We start from the raw sequence: 24,013 nt of genomic DNA on the forward strand, positions 1-24,013 counted from the left end.
AAATTCGCTGTTGCCGGACTTGTTGAAGTTGGTGATATTGCAAGAAGTCCATACGAATTTCAAGTCTGTAATCAAGTACGTTGGCGAAAATAATCCCTGAAAAGGGGAACAAGTGGGACAAAGGACAAACCCAAATTTCGAAACACAGCTAGGTGACTGGTGCACGTTCGCGCACCAGTCACGTAGCTGCGTCTGGAGATTTGGGTTTCTTTTTTGTCCCCCTTGTTCCCCTTCTCCAGGGATTATTTTAGCCATTCTTGTCCAGCTCGCTTGCACCTTTGCATTAATCGCATTATCACCAAGTACAGTTGCCCAATTTTTTTAATAATATCAAGCGAGCGTCGACCGCCGGGCCGGCCAGCGCCGTGCCGAGGAGGCGTGCGGTGATATGGGAGATATTTGGCGCGTGCGCACAAAGCTCTTTCCAGAGCGAGCGCCGTCTGCTAGAATATTCCGTTGCCCACACACAACCCCCTGCACTTAATCTGCTGGCAGAGCTAACCGCCTTTAAGCAAAGACCTTAACAGCGCTTGCTTGGGTTATACACGAACTCATCTCTGTGACGTCACGGCGCGGTGGTGGCGCGTCGGTCGCACTTTCCGGTCTGGGGCTGTGGGCAGAGGTCACTATGCGAGACGTGTATTCCTGTGTTGTTTTGAGAGGAACCAGACAAAAACCTGCCTTCTCGTCAAAACGCTGCGACTGGGGCCGTACCAAAAGTGTCCAGAAAGGTTTGAAGGTCAGTTTTCACGTGCTCGGTTCGTTCGAGAATATGGATATGTGCCGTGAAAAGAAAAAAAGCAGACGCCACCGGACAACGATTGCTTGGGCGGGAAGCACTTTGGGCTGAATTCACGGATACTTGTGGTCATCAGATTTATTTGTTTTGTTCCAGCATGAACGCCAGAAAACTCAAGTTGTGCGGACCACCTGTCTACGTTCAGTGCGTCTTCAAGTTCAAACGGCCGCCTGATTGTTCAAATTGTCGTCTGCTCTTTCAAACGTTCCTGCTTGTCGTCTGCTCTCTTAGACGACGCCGGTCCGTAGACCAAATGTTGGCCCGGTACTTGCGATAAGAAGTGAGTGCAGGCCCCAAAAGACTTAAATTTGAAGGTTGTAGCAGGCTCGATGTAAACAGAAGATACAAGGATATGTTGGTCATTGTTACCAGTGACCAACACCGACTTGTTATGCCTAATTCAGTTGGTCCGATTCTGCTTGCGATTTTCAGTATCGTCGTCGACCATCTCAGCTACGGTTCACACTTTTGCAGCCCGAGCGGCGTCGCGACTGAAAATGCCGAGCGAAATCTCATCGTGCGAATCAGGCTTTGGCGTACAATCTGCGGCGTCCACGCGGAATGAATCGCCACATGTCACATTATTCACGCGAAGTTTTGCGGTGTAACGAGCCTCGGTAATTTCGCTGACGCCGCTCAACATAGTTATACTTCGTTTCAGCTTCGGTCCGAGCGCGGCCAATGTTATGAGCCGAAGGGCCAATCAAACAGCGAAAGAGGCATAACGTCATGACGTGCTCTCTGCAGTTGATAGGACCAACCGTTATTCGCCGTCTGTCTGTGCGCGCCCCTCCGCCGGCTAGTCCTATCAAGCGCAGAGAGCACGCCATGACGGTGCGCTTTTTGATTGGCCCTCTGGCTCATAACATCGGCCGCGCTCGGACCGAAGCTCAAACAGTGGCGGATCCAAGGGGGGGGGGGCGGTGGGGGCGATCGCCCCCCCCCCCAAACGCCTCGCCAGGCAACCCCCCCCCCCCCCCCCCCCGGGGTTCTTCGTCAGCTCGAAGAAAAAACGTAGGCAATCGACGCGAGAAACAAAAGATTAAAACAGCGGTGGGTGGACGTGCCTGCTGGGCGCTTCCAAAGTGGGGTTCATCTCCTTCAAGGTCACGGTACGTCTTCCGGACAGGGCCGGCGCTAGGAGTTTTGAAGCGGAGAGACAGTGGGGAGGCGCACCAAATATCAGAGTCTTCGACTGGAGGCACACTTCCAAACAAGGCCAGCACGTCGAGCACGGGGGGAAGATACCTTTCTCTCTCTCTCTTTGTCTCCCTCTCTCTCTTTAGGGGTTGTCTGCGAAAAATTTGTGCCCTGAAAGCTCCCAAACGCATACGCCAAGCAGCTTTTCGTTTGATGGTTTCTTCGTGGTACTGGGCTTGTCTTTTGGCATGTCTTTTTTGGCTTGCTTTGAGATGCTGTCGCCCACGGGCTCACTAAAGGTATCTTATTGGCACGGTGTGCTCATTGCCAAGGGAAGTGCGGAGGGGACGTACCGGGAGGAGACGTTCCAGGGGGGGGGGGGATGCAGCTTGTACAACCAAGTGACCAATTGCTTTTCTTCTCAACTGAGAGAGGAAGCAAATGCTCTGGGTACAGTGTAGTCTGGGTCTGAGCTTCTCCTGAAGACGCTTCGGACCTCCCCACGACCTTGCCTTAAACATAAGCCCGCTTTCGTCCTCGCCTCCATTCATCACTGGGGATCAGCGCCGCAGCGCGGAATACAGAAAGAAGCCGACGAGCGCCAGAAGGGGGAGATGTTTCCTCTAATGGGCTTCATACTGCCTGCGGCACGACTTCTCGTGACGGGAAGCTAATAAAAGAAAGATAAACGGTACGAGCGCTCTAAAGGCTGGAGGCTGCTTACACGGGGTCCTCGAGCCGGCGCCGTAAGCATTTATTTGTATACAATCCCGTTTCAACTTAGGGTGGCGGGACATATTTTAGGAAAGGCGCCCACTACCCCTTGTCTCCCCTTGGCGCCGTCTTTTCCAGTTAAACGCGGCTTTTGTGGATTGACGGCAGAGCTTTCGCGCGGCTTTGCAGGAGCGAATATGTGTGTGTCGAACGGACTTGGGGAAAACGAGCCATTTCAAAGATGCGACTATACATAAATTAAATAGACAGTGCCTGTGCCCGTTCGAGTGAACACCGACTCCCAAACATCCATGCTGCGGTCGTGATCGGCCTTTACCCCAGTTGAGATTCGCCGACCTTACAACCGCTCTGCCCTATCATATCTCTGCACCTGTCCTCTCGACATTGACAAATGAGCTAACTACCCAGAAACAAGTAAGTGTTCCTTTGATACAGAAAATATCCAGACGAAGTGCAATTGAATATAATTTGGAAGGATCCATTGCTGGTTTAAGGTCTTGTGTAAGTTCAAAAGTTATATAGTTGCCGAACTGCAACATGCTTTCAAAAATATTCAACAATTATTCGCTTTCGTTCTCTCAAGTTGCATCCAGAACACGTGAAAACACGAGTTTGGGTTGGCAATGCCGCATGTGCTGCGCTCTGGACATTTTATATATACGGCGAACAACCGACGAACTTGCATGGCAGCGTTCGTTTCGCTCGCTGCGTCAACAGTGTTTTGACGCCGCGAGCAGCGTCGAAGCCGCCGGGCCATTTTCGTCGCTTGTTTGCAACGTACTCGCTCCGCTGATTTAAGCCGCTCTTCCCGTTGCCGCAGCAGTTGAACACTAGCTCCAACCAGAATGTCTGCCAAGGCAATGTCTTTAAGCTGCCCTAAATCGACTGCTCACGTAGTGTCGGTCTGAAACCCATGCTTCAGAAAGGATAGTGCTTTCTGAAGCATGAAGTATCTCGAAAATTGTGCTGACATGTCAGCACAATTTTCGAGATACTTACCTCTAGCGTGGTCACCCGAAAGGTTTTAATTCAAAGAGTTCATCCCCGACAGATAAACCGATACAAAAGCTCTCAAGATCTATATTATGTTATACGAGTTTAGTAAAAACGATAACTCTACAAAAAAATATAAACACTCCCCCCCCCCCCCCCCCCCCCCCGCCGTTTTACACCGAGGAACCGCCCCGCCTAAAATGGAGGTCTCGATCCGCCCCTGAGCTGAAACGAAGTATAGACATCGCCAGGAAGACGTAGAACCAACAATTCGAACGCGAAAAAGGGCAGGGGGACTCACACCGACGCCGACAACATCGCATTTCAATGGTTTGTTAATGGGCGACGGCGAGATTCTTGCCCACACCCCCATCGCGCATGCGCGGCGCCGGTGGCGTCCGCTAGGGGCGCTCCGGGCGCTCCGGTTTGTTTGTAAACATGAGTTGGTGTATATTGCTCAGGTCTACTACAAATAAATCGCGCGTCATTGCACCACTGTTTAAGCCACGCTAGGCAAGTATCACGTCAGCGCGCGCTCTTCATACTTTTGTTCTACCAACAGATAAGAGAAGCAGAAAGCGAGTGAGAGAAAGAAATAAGTGCATGGGCGTTGGATAAACAGTAATGCTCATTAGTTACCTGCGCTCCTTTGCTACGGAACAGGGGCTGTGTGCGGTCATCGGAATTGCCTAGCAGACGACGCTCGCACTGGAAAGAGCCTAGTGCGCACGCGCCTAATCTCTCCCGCATCGTCGCACGCCTCCGCGGCACGGCGCTGGCCGAACCGGAGGTTGACGCTCGCTTGATATTATCAAGAACTTGGGCCACTGTACGCAAATAAATATCACGTGGTCGCGGCCCACTTTGCAAAGAGGCAAGACGGGTTCTATATTGGAAATCAAACACCGAAGTTATCAGCTGAAACTCGCTGGCCGGTCATCTTGATGTCACTGGAGGATCATTTAAAGGACAAAAAAAAAACTTTACGAAAACCCGTTATTGCCACTGAGCTTCAAGTGAGTTTAGGAATAAAAATAACGGTGTTAGACGAAGACGATTTTCGCGTGATGTGCAATGCACTTTCGGCGTGTTGGAGCCAGTGGGCCGCGCTATTTCCGAGGCGGAGTCAGATACCGCTGTTCTGTCAGAGGTTCATAAGATCTTCGAAGCCACAAGGCAAGTCTAAAATGGCCATCCAGACTTTACTTAATTTCAAAGAAAAAATACAGAGCAGCAGAAATCCTACGTGAGCGACGTAACTACATTTGTCATACAGCGCATGCGGCCGCAATGTGCTCAACCCAAACTGCAAAGGAAGGTGTTTGAGTTAAGATGTATGCTATGCTATGAATTACATCACATAAGTGGCAGGGGTGTTAGGCCTTGATATTGGAAAAGTGCTGTCCAATCTCGCTGAATACAGAACCCTGTCAAGTGCGTGGTCAACGAAAGAAGTGGACGATTCGGCAAAGCATATGCTACCATTCACGAGGTAATAAGGGCTGTGTGCGTCCAATTGCTTGTCCCCTACTTTAAGTTCCACCATCCACCGGTGCCTGCGAACGAAACTGGTCAAGGTTCGGTACTGTACACACCAAAGTAGAAACAGTATTAGAAAACACAAAGTGCAAAAGCGGGTGTTTTTGCGCTAAAACCTTCATCTGAAGGGTCTTGGTGTGACATTCGACAGAGGAAATTACTTAAACATGGAGTCAGGGTAGCCCCAATTAGCCTACTGCTTTAGAACGTTCCTCTCTTTTGAAAAGATTATCTTTTCAGCAAATGTGCACTTTATCAATCGTTGTTTGTTTCAAGTTTGGTTTTGTTCTGTTCGTAATAGGTTTAGCTGTACCTTTGGAAGATAGAGGGAGGTGAGGCAATAGATAAACGTTTAACTTGCTCTATTCCTTATAGACGCCATGTATTCACTACCTAAAAACCAAGTTTATCTTTTCGCTATCTGGATTATGAAACTAAATATATATCTGGATTCAATCTGGATTTCAGGTTCTCAGAAATTATTCCTTTGACTGCAATCTGGCTTTATGGTTTCCAGAAACAATCACAGTTTGATTTTCAGTTCCATAATCCATATAATGAAGAGTTATACTGGGTTTTAAGGTAGGGCTACTTCTACTTGCATTTCTATGAATCGATAGTTCGTCAAGCATGATGTAATTTTACTGAAAGCTATGCACTTGTCGGTTGCAATAGTGGATGCCTGTTTGTGTATTATAGGAGCAATATTTTTGTTCACTAACATTGTGCACTGCTGCTGACGAAGCAGTCGAAGCCGTATTGTTTGGAAAGCATGTCATAGAAGATGTAAAGTTTGGTGTTTTTAAATGGATGTATTCATTGCACCAATAAAAATCAAACATCACTAAAAGTAATAGGTCTACTATTGCCAACATTTCCCAGACGTAGTTTGATATAGCCTTTTTAAAACTCTTTTGCTCTACTGCCACACGAGCCATTCCGCACAGCGAAAAAAGGGTTGATAATGTTTTAGTGCAATGCAACCAACACGTGGTAACGAGGAGCACACTTCCTCAAGCGCCCGAGCTTAATACTTTATACCGCTGGCGTGCTGTTTTCTTTTTTTTGGCGTAGCAAGTATAAGGGCTTCGACAGAAATAAATTAACTCAATTCATTGGTCCGCATAAATAGCGCATATAAAGCTTGAACCCCGCGAGAATGTGGCACTAGCGGTGGTGAGAGAATGAGAAAGCTTGAGAAGTTGACGTCACCTGTATCAAAAGATACGACCGGGAAACTGACTTCCTATGTGAGCTAACGTCCACCCGAGTCTATGATTCATCAAACCGAAAAATTGAATTCTGGGTGCCTGCATAATTTATATTTATGAAAAAAGCTACCAGCAAGCTGCATAGCTATGCTGCCTTCCTTGGTAACTATTATTTTTATAGAAATAAATGCAGCGGGCTTTCTCCACACCATGCTGTCATTTTTTTTTTGTTTTACGAATACAAGTTTAGGACAGCGACAGCTCAGAAATTTTACGCGCCTCTTGTTTTATCTTTCAATACAGATAGGCTAATGTTCGCACACTTGCTCGTTGTATCACTACCACTAGCGCCACATTCCCTACCAAAAAACCCAGTATAAGTTTCCGCTATCTGGATTACGAACTGGAAATCTACCTGGTTTAAATATGGAGTACAAGTTTTCAAAATGTTTTCCTTAGTTTACAATCTGGATTTCAGATTTCCAGAAACAATTCCAGTTGATCTCTAGTTCCAGAATCCAAATAGGGAAAAGTTTCACTTGGGTTCTTAGTGGGCTTTCCATAAATCTTGAGCTTTTTCTGATGTCTAGTTCGTTTATGCGAGCCGAAAAACTGAGGGTCAGTTTCTCTCACAAAACCTTGCATTTAGTAGACTGCAGTTGTTATTCCTCCTCCTGCTTTCTCAATGAAGCCCCTTCAACGTAAGCATATTATGGCTATAGTTTTTGTTTCGACACAATTATTACCTCCATTTCGACACTCGTTGCAAACACATGTTTGTAGACTGAATCACGTTTTCTTTTCGGTGATTATGTTCGAGAAGAAAAAAAAAACTTATTCCCCATCAGTTTCTTTTCTTTTCATCACACGCATCCCTACTTTTTACATCTTTATACTTCACGGAGTATACGGAGCATAACACGCTGCAATCTAAAGACGGGGTTTAGAAAAGTGCAGCTTAGGTACGCTTTTTAACTCAAGGCAAAATGACTAGGCCCGACTTAAGCAAAACGAATAAAAAGAGGCTAAGAAAAACAAAAAGGGCCTACTTCTTGCGGGTGGAACTGCTTTATAGTTACCAGTGATTTGCAGCGGGCAATACGTGAAGATGAGTATAGGAACGGACAGCTCAGGATTTGGCTTAGACCTTCACTTTTTTTCTCTTTATGGTGTCTTTTAAGTAAGACTCTTGGAGACAGTGCCTTTGTTTTGCTCTATTTATTCCGGTTGTACTTCCCTTACAAAGGGCATAATCTCATGTCTAAATATTCTGACACGGCAAAATATTACAAGCGAAGAGCACAAGTTCACAAAGTGATAAGTATTTACAAAAGCAAAATCAAAACAGAGCTACGCACGCTTGACGTAATATTGGGGCCCATAAAATATACGATATCTGTAATTTAGAAGCTAATAAAACGCATTATTATCTGGAGGAGAAAAAAAAGCAAAATATTAATTTCAGATTTTATGCCGTTTTGATATTTGTGTTTTCATAGCAACAATATTAAAATAAAATGTGAAGCGAACTAAGTAAACAAAAAGGAAGTAAAATGCCCTGACCTTTTAAGTGACTGGCTTAACTAAATCTTACAAAACTCTTAAAAAGTAGGAAGGCTCTGCATTAAAGTGCGTTCGTCACATTATGAACTTTCGTGATTTGTGGGCGAAAAACATCGATTTCAACCATAACACAAGCAGGACAGGCAGCTGAAAGAAAAATAAAAAATGTAATTAGTGATCTGGTTAGCATATAACGAGACATGCACGGCAGCGTGCCGAATGCGATTCAAAGCATCTGTTGTACCTTTGCAACTCGACAATGCTTATTCAGGCCCCGTCAGCCTAACTAGTCAGATGATAAAATAAATAAGTTTATATTTCCTTAATCTTGTTGTCTTCGTTAGAGTATCTCAGTCAAAACATACCGGACAAACCATCAATGCTGATAGAAACTACTTAGGAAGAAACCTGAATGAAAATGAAAAAAGCGATTAAAGTTTTTTTTTAAATAATTTCACTAGATATTTCTAAAACAATAGGTCTTCTATTGTTCTAGCTTCTGCCATAAAAAAAAGAAAAAAACATTGATACTATCACTCCGATAAACATTAACGAGAGAAATATATATTATTGATGCTGCCATTTACGACTGTTTAAAAGCTATCTGTTGCGCTTATGTAGCCTAGACCATTACGGCCTAATGTGTTCGTTGCGTTCTTAGCAACAATGATACACAGCATAGGCATTGCCAACTTAGGTTAGAACACTTCATCAAATCGAATCTCACCCAGGCCACTAATAGTCCAAACATTGCCATCGTTGCGTTTCTGTAGCCAAATGTATCAACCAAGTAGCCAGCGACAGGAGGTGCCACCATGGATCTGTCGAGACAACAGAGTCAGGCGATTGGTGCTCGAAGTATAATTAGTTATAGACGCCTCTGATAAATACATCGTCACATGAGAATTTAGACATCGCCAGCTTCAGAGACGCATAGTTGATAGAGAGTCAGAGGCATACATTTAATTGTTGCTCTGTAGTAAGTGCCATTGCAAAAGTAGCTGATAAATGCGCAAAAAAAAAACATTCACAAAACAAGAAACATAAACATAAAGAAATACGACTCGCGTTTCTTCAGGTGTGTTTCGGTATGAAAGGTTGCTTAAGATGCTTTAGAGAAAAAAGACAACGAAGAGAAATACGCGATTCCCAACTAAAAATGGTAAGGTGTACAGAAATGAAACCTGCCCAAAAACCGCGAAGGTGAACACTGAACTTGATACAAAGCCGCTGGAGCGAATGCTATCCGGGTATCCTCGAATTCTGAAAAAAAGAAAGGCAGATGATCACATGTGAGACCGTAAGAAATGTGTGAGCGCTCTTCCTGCAACTTACTCTACCAGTTTGAGCCCGCGGCAGTATCCGCAAATGAACTGAGCGGACATCCCTAGTCCCATGAGAACCTGTGAAATGTAGACCACCCAAAGTTTTCTGCAGCAACGGAAGGAGAAAAAAAATCAGGGATGGATTATAAAACCGAAAATACAGTAGAATATGAAGTTTTTCTGTGTGTTTTTCTTAACAGCAACAATACTGCAGCAGAAATTGGGAGGCCAGAGACAAAAGAAAATGGTAGAAGGGATAACTTGGCCAGGGTTTATACCCCATTCTTCAACCTAATGCCCGACAATATAACGCATAGCCACGACCAATTTGAGCGAGTTGACAATGTTACAAAGATACACGTAATTTTACAAGACGCAGAAAAAAGTCAGCAAGTGATTACATATGAAATGAAGCAGGAGCATAGCTAACAAAAACAACGTACATAAAACTAATACTTAAATCACTTAAAGTCCTCGCACGCGAGGGAGAAAGCAAACGAACAGATTATTGCGATAACATATGGATGTTTGCCATGTGCGTAACGACAGCTATACGTAATCCGAACTTGTGTAATATCTGTCGCGTGAAGTCATGCATTGAAAAATTAATAGTTTCTACATATAATCTATATTTACTCAAAAACTCAAGAGCGAAATTTTCATTTTGACATTCCAAAAGTTATGGCACAAAAACACCTTCGACAAAATCTAAAACAAATGTATATGTTTTGTACTTACGACGCCAATAGACTCCCGAGACGCTTGAAGCGTTCGTTTTTGTGTAAATAATGCAGATTAAAGTAGGCGAATTCACGTTCAGGTTTTTTCTTCTCCAAAATGCACCATCTTTGAAAAGTTCCTCGGAAAATATCCCCGCGCTTAACTCGGAACACGAATCATTGTTCTTTCATTTAATGATTTCAACCTACGATACCTTTGGAGAGTATCTAGCTCCAATAGACCTCTCGTAAAATCGCAGTGATCCTAGGGGTGTTGCGCTGCGCAAAGAATCTGGGCAATTCAATCATCATGGTTTAGGTATCAATTTGCCAAGCTCAGTTAACGATATTCCGTAGCGACCAAATTCAGTGCATGTATTTTCAAAAATGGCACTTTCCTTTGATGTATAATACTGTAGCTGCTACCTACGAATACGAAAATAATGATGGGATGCGTTTATCTGGGACAGCCGACGTATCAGAGTTCGTGCGCAGGTAAACAGAGGAAGAAGTGTACTTGGCCGATCAGCTTGTTTCATCGTCTCAATATCCTAGGTTTCTTAAATGACCCGTGAACCGGTAGAGTCATGACGCGCTCTGGAGTCATAACCAGGCTTCCAGAAAAGTATGGGACGCGGGCGGCAGCTCTCCTACCCCTCGTTAAGTCTCGGCAGGTCCCAAAGCACGCTGGAGGTTCGTGTTTCAACATGGGCTCCCACGAAGACTAATGGGTGCTATGCAAGTGAGCGCTGACCTTATTTTCACGCTGTGCTGAGGAGCACTACTTCGTCAGTGGAACAATAGATATCGAAACCATGCCTCTCCTCTTCATGGCCAGAAAGGACGTAATGCAACGGACGCAGTGTTACATGCAGGGAATTTCGGAAGTAGTCTATTGGCTTGCTGTCTCAGCAGCAGAAAGTAACAAAAAAACGGACGTAATTTAGCCACTGAAGCTGCATTGCACTTGAGAAGTGATAAACCATTTTCCTTCTCATTGGTCGAACTGATTAAGGGAAATTTATGCTGATTGGATCATACTGACAAGGATGGTAAGCGCAAAATGTGCGACAGGCCTTCCAGGAAAGAAGAAAGGGCGTCTGAAACGGTACCGCCTACCGACGATTCGCTTTCATTTCTGACACACACCGTGAGATGGCGCTACATGACTGGAGAGGCTGCGAAGAGCGCGAGCTAACTCGAGCTCCTCTCGAAGGAGCTTGCTCCTGCGTTGTCGCTATTGACGACCTTGCATAGCTCTGGCGGTAAAGCACTTGGCTAAAATTTTAAAGGGGGTGAGTTGAGGTTTGTCCGGGGGACTGAAGTCATTTCATAGGATTCCCTTTGATCGTAAGTGTTTCGGTGTCGATAGAGCCGGCTGTTACAGCCAAACTTTACAAAGCTCGATGGAAATCGGCGGGAAAAATTAGTCTCGGTTAAAACATTAATTGAGGTTCCGTGCGATTGTCGAGGGCACTATATATGCATGCTCCTCGGAAAGCAAAGTGCTGTCCTAAACAGAAGTCCTAATCTGGCGAGAATTAGTTGCTCTTCTCATGACATGATAATTTAACGCAGATGCGGGTAAAAAAAAAATGCCGATAGTTTGGAAAAATGTAATTTTCGGTTTGATAGTTTTATTACCTTTGAATTTTATAAGTATGTATAAAGGAAGCCGGTTATGGTCACGAAATTAGTTAAATACGCATTCGAACTCCACCCGGCAACCCAGAACGCCTTAAATTTAAATTACAGTCAGTGCGCAGGCAAGCTGGTGATAATGTACCGTGCTGATTTTAACCCAAAACTGGGGCAGACAGAGGATTTCCCCTGGCGCATTTCTATCAAAGGAAAACTCAAGCCAAAAGTCGAATCAAAGTAAATGACTGATATCGATTTACGGACACTAAATACGATCAGTGCCAATATATACACAAATGGAAAACCGGGATCCACTCTAAAACCAATATTAAAAATGCTACCACTAGCTTCTCTGCAGGCGTTCAGCGGGTTGGCTGTTTGTCAAGCAACCTTATGCTCAAATGACATTTTCGTTTTCAAGGAAGTTTCTCGTTCCCTCTACCACTTCATCTGACGTGTTTCTCTGTTGCCTTCTGAACTGTCCGAGAGGACGATTTATGCTTGTTATGATTTGTTTTAGAGGCTATAGTTATTTACTGCTCTTCACCGATCGAGACGAAGATTATAGACTCCGTGCTCGCTCAAGCGCGTCGTGGTGCCGAGATTGCAATCACTGCCGGCAATTGCTTAGTCCGTTCCTGCTCAAGGCAAGCTTGCCATTAACTTCTACAAGTTTTCTACAACGTTCATTGCACTCCACCGAGATTGTAGTTCTTCTCAGAAGATTAGTGGCGGCTCTTTATGAGCCTGGGTTCATCATGGCAAATTCGCTTTTTGTCCGACAACTTTATGAATGTGTAGGAAAAGGGTGCGGAAATGAAATGACGTAGCTGCGAGCTCTCTGCCTCTCGCTTCAAAATCGGCCAACGAGGAGCTCACTGCGTATTGCGCTCATGGCGTCAAGGGCCTCTGCACGGCCAAGGTTACTGTAGTTGAGAGCATTGACGCTTGGCGGCGCCAACGCGTGACAATCTCGACTAGTAGTAATTTCTGAGGACTGTGCGCCCTATGTCCTATACAATAGTTTTCCCGTAACGTCATTCGCGGTTATGCCGGTATTTTATCTGCCGTGTGCGTTCGGTTTATCGTTTAGTTTCACACCGTAGAAGTAGGAACTCCAGCGAACCAGGAAGTCAAAATAACCGTACCCAGCGATGGCAATATCTGCATGCTGGGATTGTAAGGTATTCACTGGGTGCCATAATTGAGCGCGTAATTAACATCGCATCCGGGGAGCGGGGGGAGGCGGGGCGGTATGGATTACTGTTGTGCCAAATACTCAAGAAACGTATTTAAGATAAGATGCGAGATACCCACTTGTTTAATGTATTTAGAGTAGTATTCAAGTAACAAGTAGTGCGAACTATCTTGAGTAGAGTACACGTACTTAGAAAAAGTAATTAAAATACATTCGTATATACTACGCGAGGCTTGCAACTAGGTAATATAAAAATAAGTGAAAAAAGGTGCTCTATTTGTGATGACTTCTCTGAAAATCAAATTTTGCTGTATTTGTTATGACCCTTAGATGAAGCATTGAAGTTCAGTCTGAAATAATTCGGGATAGGCCACATAATGCGTGAAGAAATATTAAAGAAAAAAAAAAAAACGGGACTGGTGTGATATAGATATGGAACGTGCCGTGCTTTTGTTTGAGGGCAGTGTCGGCTCATGACGCATTTCGCAATAAATTCGCAATACGCCCCGCCGCGATTCTGGGGATATAAGAGCCAATCTAGAAGTTGATCAGGCAGCCAAACTTATTGATGAGTACGGGAGTGAACGACACACGTGCCCGCTCAGGAAAAACATCTACTCCAGGAGAGCAGCCTCTGTCGCTGGTTAACAACAAGAGCGAGTACTTTGTCCTCCTAGTCAAAAGCTAGTAGAAGCACCTGTACCTTCAACATGTCAAAAATAAAGATTATTAGAAAGGTCAAGAGGGAAATACAAGAAAGTGTCCACAAAATCGCGTCTAAATCCCCTTTCCCTGCCCCCTTGTGCACCAGATCAAACTACTCTTCACGCACTGAGGGCAAGACGGTCAAGATTTCAGAATCAGAATCCACAATAGCCGGTGATAAGTTAAGAGTTGAGGGGAAGCTCATTCCACACCATTCCACTCTAGAGCGAGTGCCGGAGAGGAACAACCTTCTCGCAAGCGTTCGCTCTTCTAAAGTGGAAAGAGATGGGAGGAGCTTTCCCTGACCACTTAGGTTGTCACGACTATAGTTTATAAATTACTCCACCCGGTGGAAAACTGGAGGATTTTGAGGACGAAGCAATGCGCGCATTTGGAAGAAGATGAAAGGAAATCTTCTGATCGAACTTCGGAGCCAACGTCAAGCCAGAATCGGCACACAAAGAGCTTTGGTAAAGCCCAATCTAGGTCACCGCAGCTCAATAAAACCAGCAGAGTCCAGCGACTTTGGCCGAGGGAGTGCTTGCGCTCGTAGAAAAACGCGTTCTCGCATTTTCATCTTGGTAGCCTCTGAATCTGCGATTTCCGAAAATGATTTATTGAGATCGTCCGGAGCGTTGGCGTCACAATCCTCCGCCGACAGAACTATACTCTAGCTCCAGACAAAAGGCGAGGTCTGACTGTGCAATCGTGATGGCGTCACGAGTGATTCGCCTGCTAAAAGCGTAAAGTTCCATTCAAAAACAGCTTAGGAAAAATAAGGTGGACAAGACGACACATAGAGGCGGGCGTTCTCTGAGCCATCCAGCTTTTCTTGACATTTGAAAGCTGCGTTTTGCTCGTGCCTTTCCTGTTTTGTGTTCGGTCACTTGGCTCCAAGTTTTCAATCGGTTCAGCTCTGCCCTGGAGTCTGACGATACCTAGTTACGTCGATCATTCGAGCGAATTTGTCTTCTTATACGGTTTCAAAATCTATTTGAGATACCTAGTACAGGATAGTGAGAAATGTAATCATGATAGAGTAGCACTCAAAATGTATTTGCAAGATATCAAAATACTACCAAATATATTTGAAATACAGTATTTTGAGTAGACTAGGGACACTTCTGGTATAGTTTGCATGAAAGAGGCCCCGCATCCCTAGGTTAAGCTCCTACATATCGTCTGCTAAGAACGGCGACCTTGATGGTGTGAAATGCACGTCCGTCCGAGCCCAAGTTGTCAATATATTTTGGCTGTACTTCCGTGAGTGGCACTGGGGCGGGATGCATTCAACGCCATAACCACATCGACATCCCCAACTACCAGGTTGTATTGAGAAATTGTTTTATTCGTTTTAAAATTAATTGTGCGTTTACGAGTGGAACAATGGTGTTTCTAAGGTGCTGACACAACATAGTTTCTGCCTAAACAAAGAAATAAGAGCTAAAATTTCGTTTTCGTACCCCTTTATCGTAGCATCTTACCCGACTGATCGGAACTGCCCTTGGTACTAGGCCAGTCGCACATTTTGCGGTACCGCGTTACGAGTTTTGCGCCCCATGATGACCATGAAGCCGATCACAAGGGTTGCCATTATGATAGAGCCGGTAGTTTCGGTTTCGCCGTAAATCCCCGAAATAAAGCTTTCAAAAAAGATACCTACAAAAATACACAAAAAAAAAAAATGACGCCTCGTAATTTAGGTACATTTCCTTGACTGAAAATCATCGTAGCCGTTGAATCGAGAAAATGTACAGGATTTACCCTTCAAGGGAAATCTAGTCCCGCTTTGCTAGGCTCCGCGTCATTTTTTTTTTAATCAATCATTTGCTCTGTACTTGCATTTTATAGACTGCTTCAGCGTAGAGTCAATTCGACACTATTGAATGTTCTTCAATTTATGGGACATAATTTCCACACACTGACACTCAACACCAGCAAACGCGGCGCATGTTTTTTCTAACTTTTTTTCTTAAGTGTTAGCTCATGTTTGACGGCATATATGTGGAATATAATGAAGGCAGGAATTGTCCAATCTTACCGAATGTGCTGCATGAATGGTGCAGGCCCAACCAGTAAGTAGCCCATTGCAGAGAATGAAGTTCCCAGAACTACGTAGAATAATTCCAGCTACAGGATTAAAACAAAAAAGCAGAATAAGTGGGAATTAGGAACGTTTTACAATGTTTTAAGAATTAATGTTTTGATTAACTTTGCAGATTTAGAAAGGACAAATCTGAGCTAGGAGTTGAAGACTGTAGGAAGAACGTCAGCCATATTTCACAATCAGACCAATGTAATAATAATAATAATAATAATAATTAAAATGATAAAGAATAATACTAGAATATCATATAATTAATAATACTGACAATCATAAGTAATAATATTAATAATAATAATAATACAGTAAAGTTGACTTTTGGGCTAGTTGGTAGTCTAACATATTGAGGTATTTAGCACTCAAAAAGCGCACTCAGAATTCATCTAGAGGGGCACAGCTCTAACGTCTCTGGGCTCGGTACTAAGGAAGTCTTGTCTTCATACCATGTCAGCCAGCTTCACTATGCAAGTAGAGAGGCTAAGAAGAGCCGGCTATTCGTCAGCCCTACTGGCTGATGTGGTAAACGCTCTAGTGAATAAGGCAAAAGGCTTCCAGTCTAACAAGACGAGTGTAGAGAAAAGAAGGCCATTAGTAATACGCACCTGCACAGGATGTCCGATAATTTAAGAAAACGTCGCAAGCCGCTATGGGGTCAGAGTAGTTTTTTCAGCACCACAAAAAATGAGCCAAATTCGCGCTAGAGTGAATACGCATGCTGAGGGTACTACAAAACCCACGTGCACCAAGAAGCATGCAAACAAATTTCTTCCATGCGCTTCGGGCGTCGTATATAAGATACTCTTCCGTGTGGCAAGGGCTACATAGACCAAACGGGCAGATGCCTCAATGACCGACTCCCGGAGCATGATGACTCCTTGAAGGCTACAGTGGGCGGAAATCTTCCTCTCCATTGCAGAAAAAGCACGTGCAGACCATCATTCCGTGAGACCAACATCTTGGCGAAGAACAAAGACAAATTGACCCGCGAGGTATTGGAGGCCTTCTAAATCCTTCGTGAGGACACGAACTGTGTTAGTGTTGAATCCGTACCGCTATCAAACAAAGACAGGGAATTTCTTGAACAAACAATGAAGGGCCCACACGAGCCTGGATGAACTGGCCGCTATCATTCACGGCGCTGTGGTAGATGCACGAGTCCGCGGCGGGTTATTTTTTTTTTTTTCTCTCTTCCTTTCTTGTCAGTAAACGTAGTTGTAAGTAGCGCTCTTTTCATGCCCTGCCCTTCTCTTTACCCTGTGCGCTAAATACCTCAATAAAATAATAATACATACTTTTTTTCTGATATAGCAATGTGGGGGTGTGAAGTATAAAATACATGGTTTAGGTACGCTCATTATTGCATTTTTTTTTTTCGAAAACCAATGTAGAATTTAAGCGCCAGTTCATCGCATAGTATCCCCGTTTTCCACAGGCATGTACGTACCGCGTTACTAGCAACGAGTTACTTCTGCCTAATAACGTTTTTGGTAACGTGTAACGTTTTTAGTTACTTTTTCTAGAAAAGTAACGAGTAACGAATTTACTCGCTACTTTTGAGGTAAAGCAACGCGTACCTTTGCGAAATTGGTAACGAGTAACGTATTTAGTCTCTTTCTGAGCAAGTAACGAGTAACGTTATTTACTTACTTTTGAGGGTAACATGTGCATGTCTGGTTTTACCTTCCTAAATGCGGTTTTTGGGTTCGTAAAAAGACTTTCGCGACACTACTACGATATAATATATCAACAAAAATGTGCGCCTTTTCTGCTTGGCTGTTCCGTAGAATGTGCGGATCTTTGTGAAGTGTTTGCCCTAATTTGTTTTTTGCAGCATGCCAAACTTTTGCTCTGGATTTCACAGCTGTTCCGCGTGTTTTTCCAGCCTTTTCTCGTAGACACGGTATTTTCCTTTTTTCCCATTTCGTTTTTCCACTACTACTTACATTGCTGGGGATTGAAACTCTGCCAAGCGGCAATACTGTGCTTTTTTTCAGGCCGGTCTATCGTTATTGCGGTGGCATATAAAATTCAGTTCTATGCAATATATACTGTTGCATCGATAATGAAATATCCTGTAAAGTGCCTGCAAGTGGCCCGCTTATTATAGTCTTTGAAATCAATATTTTAAGTGGTTAGGACCTTTTGTGCTTTTTTTTTTTTTCTGGGGGGTGATCTCAATGTGTGGAAAATTACAATAAATGTTTGGAAATGCAAACGCGGTACGCTGAAATAGACGACGGAGTCGATCAGCCAGTTACGTTGCGTGCTTTTGCCGAGGGTTGGAGTCGTAAGCCCTTGGAAAGAAGGTGGATTGTCTACATTGTAGAGAGGGTACATCTAAAACCAAGGGGAGTGTTTGCAATTTAATTGCAGACGCCTCCCGTGCCGACTGATCGCAAGTGCGCATGCGCTGCGTTGTCGACAGGCGAGGAGAAAAGCAGGCGAAAGGCAGAGACGCTTGCAGACGATCGACGCGCTCGTTTCCTCCTTGCAGCGCGTATTGGAAACGCGGCCGATAAACCACGTGACACGATCGAATTGTTCGACAACGCTCTAGAAGTATGAAACCGAAGACAAGCGAGGGACGCAGTGACCGCGAGTTTGTTCAACCGCGTTTACTGGTTTATTTTACTTGCGGCTTTACCCTTAATTTGGATACACTTAGTTTAAGACGAGGGTTTGACTACTGAAAGGTAATCTTCGATTTCATTACCATCCATCGTTATGGTTTCTTTTTTTTTTTTTATCACCATCTGCGCGTCACGCGGGGGTAGGTCAGATAGCGTGAGTCTGGAATCGACTCTGCTCTCCGGGCCGGGGACCAGTGTACAAGATTTTAAGTATTTTGTTTTCTCATTTCGCAGGCTTAGAGCTATACCTCGTATTTTATGATGTAACACCGTCCGGTAAATGAGCCCAACGACAAACATATCTGCTTACGAGGCACAGACCCCGGTTTTTTTAGCTCATTTTACTGAGTATAGCCCGGTCTAAACCAGCTTGCAAAACGACTCCTGAAGAAAAACCGGGAGAGGGGTGTAATTTCAATGTGAGGTCACCGGTGACGTGCTCCGGGTCCCACGGTTCCGGCAGACAGCTTGGTTTGGACCGCCCTTAAATGGGAGGCCTAAACCAACCATAAAAACGGGCGAAAACTGATCCAGGAAAAATCCGGGTGGAGAGGAGTGACGACAACGGTCATGTGAACGTGACGATTTGCGGGGTCCTGCTTTCCGGGTCTAAAGTTGAATATATTGAACATTGTCCGGCCTCAGAAAGCGCTGAACTGTCCCTCACCGCCCTCCTCGCAAAACTTGAGGGTGTTTTAAAACGGCGAGTTGGGTTAGTTGGTTGTACATGCGTGAAGTGAGGCGCCAAGACAACGAGGATACAAGGAGAGAAGCAGACAGGACGAGGCGCACTTTCAACTGAACTTTATTTTAGAAAAACGCAGAAACGCGAGCTATGCCCAATGTACACGTGCGCATGGGTAAGAAAAAAAGGTAGAACGAAGCCTAGCGCGTTTTCCTACGTGACACGTTCATTTTGAAGGAGAGTATACTCCCTATCAGATTGAGATAAAGATGGGGCGCTGAGATGGGGCGCCGCTTCCAACAATTCTTGTTAGAAGCGGCGCAACAAAAATCGCTCGCGAAATCTTGGAGGCCTTCACCATAAGATCTCGTGGCACCGATGTCTGTGTCAGCGCCCCATCTTCATCTCTATCTGATAGGGAGTATACATTCCTTCAAGATGAACGTGTCACGTAGGAAAACGCGCTAGGCTTCGTTCTATCTTTTTTCTTACCCATGCGCACGTGTACATTGGGCATAGCTTGCGTTTCTGTGTTTTTCTAAAATATTTCAGTTGAAAGTGCGCCTCGCCCTGTCTGCTTCTCTCCTTGTGTCCTCGTTGTTTTGGCGCCTCACTTCAAACTTGAGGGTGGTGGGGTGGGGTTGGAGGGAACGGGGGTGCTAATCGCATCTTGGGAACCCAACCGAAGGACAAAAGGATGCTTAAGAAGCAGTTGCTTTGTTTTATTCTCCCCTTGTATCCTCGCAACTTTAAAATCCCACAAATGGTGTCTCTTCTCCCGCTCCCGGCCGTCGTTGTCTATTTTCATTTCCCTCTGAACCTTTCCGTCTCCGGCGTCCTGGCGCGCTGTCCCTTCACATCTCGTCCATACACGCTTATGGGCAAAAACGGCCAGGTGAAGTTACAAAAACAAAAAAGGGGTTTCCACTTGGGAGGCCGGAGAGCGCCGGGTTTTCGCTTCGCAGTAGCCGATCAGAAGAAGTGGTTCACCTACCTCGCCCTCCTCACGAACCTTGCGCGGAAGAGGTGCCAGTGCGGGGTGGGGTGAGGGGGCGCATATCGCATCTCGGTAACACTACAAAAGGACAAGGGGAGCTTTGGATTCAGTTGCTTTGGTTGCACGCTCCCCCTCAAAGTCACTAAAAAATCTCCCAAAGGGTGCTTTTTTCCCTCCTTCCCTCCCCCCCCCCCCCCTTAGAGAAGAATATGCGTTTTTCCCTTTCCTGCTTAACTCGCCTCCCCTTCTGCACGTCGCCTGTGTGCTGGCCTGCCTCTCTAGATGGTTCAGGCGATTCTGTATACATTCAGTTTTTCCGGCTGCGAGTGTGAAAAACAAACGAACAAAAACGGGTTCCACTCTCCGCATTATTCAGGGCGACCTTTTGCGTGCCGGTTTGAACCGCCATTATGGGGTTGGTATAATATGCGTACGTTGCTTACATCAAAAGCGCACATTGTGCCAGCGATTATTCCTCCTACTGCATAGCTGGCAAACTGCGCCGTGAACACTTCGCCAGTACCAGTGCTGGTCAGATTAAACTGAAAAAAAGAAGAGAATTGTGTGACTTCAGAGTGGCACCCCGGTGTTTTCCTGAATGAATTAACATTATTCACTCTCCCTGATACTAAACGGAGATCCATTAAATACGATATTTAGAAAAGGCTGCAAAGTAAAGTAACAGGTGAAGCGCTTCTGATTTGAAAAGAGGCTATCTGCGCTACGATATTTGCGGCATGTTTCAATGGTTTTGAGTTTGTTGTTGCATGTAATACATAAGCTAGAATACGAGAACTAGTCATACTTACTCAGTGTATACGAATTGTCTTCCCAGCCTGCAGAAACCACTTAATTGAAAATAATACATTTTTATGGCTTGCATCCTTCCCTGGTCTCAACATACAATATAAATTAACCAAGAACTCTTCAAGTATACTGCCCATGTTGGTGTACACACGACAGAACAATGAAGCGATAATTTGAGATTTTTATGGATTGGTTAGACTGCATGTATATCCCGACGCATGCTCGTAAAGAATCTCAGGCTTGCAGCCATACTGAAGAGTTCAAATTGGCCACATAGTGCGCAGACACCAATACCATATTAAGCGAAGCGAAATTCATGCTCTCTAAACCGCCATTCAAGAAGCTGGAATTGATTGTAATTCTGTGTTATAGATCTGACTGGCAAAACAAATACCCAGTGTATATCGTCTAAGAAAGAACCATTATTTTTTAGAGCGCAGCTCTTAGGCGCTCGTTCCCGTGTTTTGCGGCGTCGGCGTCGGCGTAACCGGAGGAGGTGAAGGGGCTCTCCTCCTCTCCTCCTCCTCAGAGAAATGCCACCGGCAGCCAAATTTGCATATTATATATCAGTGTGTCGAACCGAAAAAAATACGGGTTCCAATGGAAGCAAGCTTCAAGAACTCGCGCGTTCTAGAAACGTGTTATGAAATGAGCACACAGCAGCATTTAGGATTTACGAGATTGTAGAAAAATAAAATCCCGTGACGCGATTTTTTTATTTTTTTTGCACAGTCTTTTAATTCTTTTTTTTTTTTCGTGCAAGCCGCGACCAGCGCAATACTGGTTCCTATGTCAAGATTCATGGATGCAGCGTTTGTCAAGATTCATGGATGCAGTGTTTATATTCCTAAGACGGAGTGGAGAAGAAAAATATGTAAGCGAGGTGTGCGTCAGTTGACGACACTTAAAAAAGAAATGGCATTGATAGCACATTCATTGTCAACAGCGCGTGGCCGAACCGTTTTGACATGAGCCGGAAACCGTTATTTTTTTTCCGGTTCGGGTTCGGGTTCAGGTCCGGAAAAAATACCGGTTAGGTTCCGGTTCGACACCCTGATATATATATATATATATATATATATATATATATATATATATATATATATATATATATATATATATATATATATATATATATATATATATATATATAGATATAGATATATATATATATGCAAATGTGGCTGCCGGTGGCATTTCTATGACGAGGAGGAGAGGAGGAGAGGTATATATATATATATATATATATATATCAAATTCCTTAGCACGGTATATGGCAGAATCAAAATACCTCAAGAGCTGCGCTCTAATTAGGCACTACAGATATTTGTAAACGACTTTTATTTTTTCACATGGCAACTGCACCACATTGTAAATATTAACTATAGTGATGCATGTGTAGCATGTTGAAGCAAGATACCTTTTTAGAAAACAAGATGCGGATTTCGATGAAAAAATAGATACGTCTAAATAGCAGCGTACATTTAAGGGAATTAAAAGACATACTTACATCTCTGAGACTAGGTTCCAAAGTGGGTTCGTTGAAGCCTAGCATAATCCAACTCAGCATGAGTGATATCATGGCCACCAAAAACTCTGGATCTCGAAAGAATTTGTTGTAATTGAGGTGAGGTAGATCTGCGCACTCTTCGGACGCCACCTCTCCTGTTGGGAAAATATTTAAAAAAAATACAAGTTGTTTTCACAGAGGTATTGTTGTAATCACTACACCCTTATAGACGTCCAAGCGTGTATGCGATAGACCGAGGTGTCCTAGAAACCCAAGTGAACGGTGACCTTTTGATTAGTTTTCAACGACAAATGTCCTGAAGCCCTATCCATCCGAGCATGATTTCGCTTAACGGTCCTGTTTGTTAAGCAGACTTAAACAAGACAGTGCTAACGTCGAGAGTGCATCTCGATGCGGTATACAAGAGGTGACCAATGAGTGCGCGTGGAGAACTTACCTCCAACGCTGTTAAGTTTAGAACCCATACTCCAAATCACAGGAAATAGCAGTATCGTGATGGTGCCCAGCACGAAGAAGGGAAGGGGAAAGGCCCATACCTGTTTGCGATAGGGAACATATCAAATAGACGGATTAGGGATGAAAAGCGGAGTTATTTTAACATCTCACACCGAGGGACGGCCATTTTTGTCTACTTACGTCAATGAGTGCTCCACCGATGGCGGAACCCACCATGTTGCCTGATCCCCACAGGAACTCCAGGAACGCCTGATTTAAAGTTGATGAAAAGGAAATTATAAGGACACTCGTGAACCCAAAAAAATATTTTCAACGGAAGTTACTGTCCTTGATTTAAAATTGAAATACTCTATGAAATATTTTATCTTTCAAACTATACAGGTCGTCAACCAAACAATTCGACTATTTTAAATTTAGCACCGTCTCGATCTCTTACTCTAGCAAAATGCCTTAATAATGTAAAACTATAAATATTATACAAACTTAAGTAAAGTTTAGCTCACTTGTTTCTAGGTAGAAAATTATTCTCCTTTAAGACTAATTTAAAGAATAAAATAATTGGGGATTGTCCCATTATGCATTGAGAACAAAAAGATAAGCGTAACATTGTTTCTCAGTTATATTGTTCTGTTTGAAAAACAGCGCGAAAGACACACGGACAAGAAGAAGAGACACAGGATGAGGTGCTGACTATGAACTATATATTTAGAAGAAACACGGAGAAATTCACGCGAGGACGACTTCGTCTTTTTCCTCGTCCACCGGTCATTCACCATTTTGCACGCAACATTGTAAATCATATTAAATTAAAACACACCAGTACACTAAATCACACCAGGACAGGTATACGCCTCGCGTCTTCTTCCTCCTTTCTTTGATCTTCAATCTCGATCTTCAAGTCTCTGGTCAGCCCATGTCCAAAAAAAACCATCTCACTGTCCACTAGGTTAATGGATGGTTGGCTCACGCACCCGGGTTTTCGCTTTGCTATATGGTAAGCTTCTACTACCTCCCTCGATAGCTGGTCTTTGTGTTTAAACAGAACGTTTGTGTCGCTAAATCGTGGCTGACATCCACAATCCCGGCAGTGAACAGCTATATGGGAGTACGCGCTACCTTTTAATGAGCTGTGGTGCTCGCGTAGGTGAATGTGAGGCAACGTCCCGTCTGACCTATATAAGAGTGACCGCATGAGAAAGGTATTTCATAAACGGTCCCCCGTGCACAGGACACGA

The 24,013-nt window shown here is 44.2% G+C and overlaps 1 protein-coding gene across 1 annotated transcript in view; it reads right to left on the minus strand.

Annotated features, from left to right (window-relative positions):
- Positions 1-7,616: 7,616 nt before the first annotated feature.
- LOC115311315 (MFS-type transporter SLC18B1) overlaps positions 7,617-24,013 on the minus strand; it is a 228,527-nt gene continuing 212,130 nt past the window's right edge. The window contains exons 8-16 of the mRNA XM_040504104.2: positions 22,959-23,027; positions 22,759-22,858; positions 22,302-22,456; positions 20,428-20,526; positions 15,610-15,698; positions 9,316-9,411; positions 9,169-9,243; positions 8,708-8,801; positions 7,617-8,127 (exon numbers count right to left, since the gene is read on the minus strand). Of these exons, the coding sequence (XP_040360038.2) occupies positions 8,056-8,127; positions 8,708-8,801; positions 9,169-9,243; positions 9,316-9,411; positions 15,610-15,698; positions 20,428-20,526; positions 22,302-22,456; positions 22,759-22,858; positions 22,959-23,027 (849 nt within the window). The 3' untranslated portion in view covers positions 7,617-8,055. The remainder of the gene's footprint in view (positions 8,128-8,707; positions 8,802-9,168; positions 9,244-9,315; positions 9,412-15,609; positions 15,699-20,427; positions 20,527-22,301; positions 22,457-22,758; positions 22,859-22,958; positions 23,028-24,013) is intronic.

The sequence above is a fragment of the Ixodes scapularis genome, unplaced genomic scaffold, assembly GCF_016920785.2.
Source record: "Ixodes scapularis isolate PalLabHiFi unplaced genomic scaffold, ASM1692078v2 PGA_scaffold2__306_contigs__length_199485367, whole genome shotgun sequence".
Lineage (NCBI taxonomy): Eukaryota > Metazoa > Arthropoda > Arachnida > Ixodida > Ixodidae > Ixodes > Ixodes scapularis.